This window comes from Cyprinodon variegatus, unplaced genomic scaffold (genome assembly GCF_000732505.1).
Source record: "Cyprinodon variegatus isolate N-32 unplaced genomic scaffold, C_variegatus-1.0 Scaffold305, whole genome shotgun sequence".
NCBI classification, from domain to species: domain Eukaryota; kingdom Metazoa; phylum Chordata; class Actinopteri; order Cyprinodontiformes; family Cyprinodontidae; genus Cyprinodon; species Cyprinodon variegatus.
Window position 1 is genome coordinate 553,482 of NW_015150758.1, and position 5,199 is coordinate 558,680.

General features: G+C 32.1%; 1 protein-coding gene across 3 annotated transcripts in view; it reads left to right on the plus strand.

The window, feature by feature from the left end:
• cdh22 (cadherin 22, type 2) overlaps positions 1–5,199 on the plus strand; it is a 211,094-nt gene that overhangs the window by 169,615 nt on the left and 36,280 nt on the right. For all 3 annotated transcript variants that reach the window (XM_015384132.1, XM_015384133.1, XM_015384134.1), the window contains one exon: positions 2,520–2,641. In XM_015384132.1, coding sequence (XP_015239618.1) covers positions 2,520–2,641 — 122 coding nt within the window. The remainder of the gene's footprint in view (positions 1–2,519; positions 2,642–5,199) is intronic.

A 5,199-nucleotide genomic window follows, 5' to 3' on the forward strand; every position in this document is an offset into this window, starting at 1 on the left:
AAAATCTACTTGAGTACAGTAACGAAGTATTTGTACTTTGTTACTTCCCATCTCTGATAGGTGCAGATAATAAACAGGAAAATAAATATTTGGCACAGAAGCTCAGAAAGAATTTATTTTTGTTGTACTGAAATAAATCAGTAAAAATAGTGTAATGATGTGAGGCTTACACCGTTAGTTAAACCTTATATTATTCATTGTCAGAAGTCTAAGGTGAGGCAGGTTGTTAGAGCTTGAGAACTTTTTTCCAATATATTGAAGCTAATTGGTCTATTCAACTTATTGAAGTATCAAGCCTAGCTTTATCTCCTGACACCATTATTTTTTACTCTTTTTTTCATAATTTTTTTTTATTATTGCAATGGGGGCCAAAATATATTTGATGCATTTGACTGCCTACCAATGATAACTCAATTTAAATGCTTCGCATAAATTAATTTTAGCTGCAGAAATTTGTGTGGAATATTTCAACCCATGGGTAAGCTGTTGCTGCATTCTCTGTGGGGTGCCACTCCAGTGTGTTAACTGTGAGTTGTTAGCTGTGTATGGAGATTTATTCCTGGTGTGTGTATTGTAATTAACCTGGATAGCCAAACCAGTGCTGCAAGCAAACAGATTGTTCATTAAACTTGCTTATAATGTTCCCTGGCCTCCCTTTTTTTTTAAACGTGCCTTACATAGGCACACACAACAGAGAAAGAAACTCATACTGTGGCCCTCAGGCTCCCACTCAGTGTTTTGTGAGCATGACAGAAACTATACCAAACATTATTTCATTAAGGTGAACAATGAACACAAAAGGCTAACTTGATATATATATATATATATATATATATATATGTGTGAAATTCTTGGAGCTTTGCTTCAAACCTGTAATATCTGTTTCATTTAGTTCATATTGGTAAGAGAACTAAAAATACGAAGCAATGTGCATCATTTTTTCATTTTTCTATGGTCTTCTTACCTGCATTCAGGCTATTAAACAGGTACAAGGGTCACATTATCAGATGGCAAGGACCCAGTTATAAAAAGGGTTACTTTAGTACCATTTTTTTCCAATCACCAGTGCCAGGAAATGTTATTCAGGTTGGAGTTTGATGGACTATTGGCTAAGCACTTTGGCACGCTAAACTGGCTGCTTGCTTCCTTGTGGAAAATTGAGCCTATTTGTGTGTTACGTATCTCACTGATACTGCATTTTAGAAAGTTATTTGTAAACATCCCTGCCAATGCAGTTTTATGCCTTATATGTAGCACATAAGGCATAGCATGTCTTCTAAAAAAAGAACTAAACATGTCAGTATCATTTTAGCAGCTGCAATCTTCTATAAATTCTGGCTTGAGCACAGCTCATGCTGCTAAATTACAGTTAAATGTTCACTTTGTGTTCTGGCAGAATTTTAGGCCACATAATTACCACAACGCCAGCAGATTATTGCCTTTGATTGTGTAAAAAAATGTGTTAGGTTTCAATTACGTATGTAAAGTGCTAATAAGAATTCATATGCATACAGTTTTATTGGCTGTAAAAAAACACTGTTTTTGATGGCTGATAAATGTATGTAACCTCTTAAAGTAATTTTAAGAAATACTGTTATATATCTTGTATCAGGACTTTTAATTTAAGTTATTGTTCTTAGGCTCCAATTATTTTAATCATATTTTTCTTACAAGGTAACAATACTATATTGTTAAGCACATCTACAATCATATTAAAAAAATTGATTGTGTGAACCAGTCAGTCCATCTTTAAAATGTCTTTTGGAAATAAAGACTTTTAATAATAGCTCACATTCTGATAAAGTATTAAAAGTATTAAATTATTCTGATGTGATTGTTTATTCTTAAATGGATTTACATTACATTTTTCATAAAAAAAATGTAATCATAAAATAATAAAGGCTTGAAAACAGTCTAGACAATGTGGTTCACTAATGAACTTAAGTACTTTCTGATGTGAACCTTATGATGATATTCTAATCATTTATATATGATTGTATATTGGTCAGTTTTAGTTGTCAAACCATTATGATATGACTTTCTTATGAATATTTAATTGAAAAGGAATGGACAAATATAGGACATATCTGGCTCAAATTTCTTGCAAAAATGGATGAACAAAGGTCTATTAATGCATGATAGAGATATGATAGGAAGAAATAATGTTTGCTGTATATTTTTATATTATAATGACCCCTCTATTAATCATTTATGAAATCAACTATGAATAAAAATTAAAAGTACTATTTTTATAAATTGTTTTATAAAAGGCTATAGAAAAACAGTGAACCGTTCCATTTTAAATTCTCATTTCCCTACTTAATCAAACATGAAAAAACAGATAACAAGCAATTTCCTTTTCTTTTTCCATATTAATTTAGTAATTCATAAAGATATATATCAACTATATATATCCAAATTATAGGAGTTCAAGATTCTAGTCTTAAAAAGTGTCTTGGGATGTAATTTTATGTGAACTGGTTTAATACAAAATCCTGTTTTGTTTTGCTCCTCAACAGATAACCACACAATGGTTTCCTTCTCCACCATCAGTATTAGGATCCTGGATGTAAATGATAATCCTCCTGAGCTTGCTACACCATATGAAGCCTCTATATGTGAAGATGCGAAACCAGGACAGGTATGTTTATTATTGATTTATTTATTTCCCATATTAAAATTTCATTGACACAATGTGAAAAGAAGATGCCAGGTAGTTGCTCTGAAAAGTTTACCAACTTTGGTCAAATGACAGATTTTTGTGACCTAAACAATAACACTGATATGTTTCAAACTTTTTCCAGTTCTTCATTGACATAAATAATTGGAGACTTATCCAAAGAACAAACAACAATGGTTTGATGTTGCTTAATTTTGCAGACACTTTAACTACTTTGCTAAAATACTATTTATCTAAAAAATATATCGTTGTTAAGAGTCTATCAGCATCTCACATTTCTTTAAAACACACATTTATTGAAATCGGGTTAAACAATTTGGTTCTGTTATTCACGAATAAGCTTTTAGAATATTTAAGGATACATGCTGTAAAATTGTGGATAGAAGTTAGAAATTATTTCTCATTATCATTATTTGTTTTATAAAAAATGGTGTCATTGCCTCGAAATCTGACATTTTGTGGGCTTTAGTAAAAAACTGCCTTAAAATCTAGGCTGTTCATGTAGTTTGGTATTTATTATAAAAGTTGTTCAAACCAGAAAGTGCTCTTCATAAAGCTTGCAAAAGTTCATCTTAGGCAGCTGGACATTAAGTTTTCTAGAAGACATTTCACCTCTCATCCGAGAGGCTTCTTCAGTTCTAACAAGTGATGGGGAGCACTGAGATTAATATACTCAGTGGTTAAAGCTGAAGAAGCTGTTGTATGTTGGATGAGAGGCGAAACGTCTTCTATAAAACTTTACGCATCTAGTTGCCTAAAGAGAACTTTTTTAAGCTTGACCTAAGGTCACCTTGCTATCACTACTCTTTTCCAGCAAAGGTGGCAATCCAAAATTCAAAGACTCGTCTGTGTGTTGCTGCATGTCTGATGTTTTACTAAACAATGGTAAACAAGCACAAGTCAAATTCTCAAGCATATTCTTGCAATGTACGTAATGAAAGGGTATCGAAAAGTGGTCAGAATCATTTCCATTTTGTTTGTTTTTTTCTTCAAAAAAGATTTAAAATGAACTTAAAGACAATTTCAAAAGGACTGTAAAATACCAGGTTTTACTAATTTAAAGTCAAACTAACTTGTTTGTCACAAGGGGCACAAGACCTGTAACTTCCAGGTCTTGCACCCTGTTAAGGCCATTTGTCGCATAAGAAAAAGTGTGATCTAATGTTTTAAAGGTATTGTTAATTGCTTTGATTAATATTTTAATATATTTAATTGTTCTCTGCATGATTAAGTATTGCATTTTTTTTCATTGTCAGTAATATTAATACACTGAAGTGTTAGCCACACTTTTGAATGTATACGGTAGTGCTTGTAGACAATTTTGTCTTTTAAAGCATTTTCATAATTTGAATAAATTTTCTCTCCATTACAGAAAACAAAACTCTTAAAAAATTATTCTGAATGCCTTTTTATGAAACATAAAATGAGCTTGAGCCAATCAAATCTCAGCATTTATAGGCATTTGCTGTTTAAAAAATGTTCTCTAAAATAATATTCAACTGAATATGACATTATTGCACTGCAAATGACTGCTTTTGCTAGGGAAATATAAAAAAAAAAATACATACCTTTTGGTCAATAAAAAGCCTTTTATTAAATGAAATGGCATTTATTTGTTTATTTTCTAAAATTTAAAATAGTGAAAAATTACAGGCTCCATAAAAGTACAAAATTGCAGACAAATCAAGTTCCCTGAGTAATTTTTATGTTCTCTTTTACCATGCACCAATCAAGCTGTAGGAGCTGTCTTGTAAATCAAGACAAAAGGTGTTGTTGCTTTCCAATCATATAAAGGTCCAGGTCTTTCAGTTAATAACGATTAAAAAATGGACAAAGTAATTAGAGGGTTTTATTCACCTTACACCACCAAAAGGCCCTGGGCAGCATTAGACCCAATTATCATGAACAGAGCAAAGGAATAATTAAAAGAGCAAGACTTTAAAGCAGGCCCCCCATGCTGGAAGCTGCATTTACATGTGTAATGAGGCTCAGGCCTCTCCTCCCATTGATCCATATGCTCTTAGCCACTTATAGCCCCCTTGTGCTGCTGCCATACTGCCAGTCTGAGCCTGTCTGGTCTGATCTCTCCCACTCCCAGCTCCTTTCCTATCTGCAAAAGCCCACATTAACCTTCAGCTCCTAATCACAACGAGATGATTAGTCTTCCAGCTAAAAACAGAATAACAATCTTCCTTCTTTTGCTCTCATTAGGGAGAAGGGATGTAACATGTTTCATTATGAACCAACAGTGAACTGTAAACTATTCCATAAATTAATCTATATCTAAAAGCGAACTAATCCTTTAATCTATATTCTAATTTTGCTATTTTTATTTTTTTTTTTTTGTTAATATAAAAACAACACTTTCAGTAACTTGGTTAGGAATGAGGATGATATTTGTTGGTGTTTTATTCAAATGTGAACAGATTTTTTTTTTTATATACCTTTCAATTGCCCCCATATTCAGAGGTCAACACAGCAAGTTTATATGAACTTCTAATGGATGTTTTTTTTTTTTT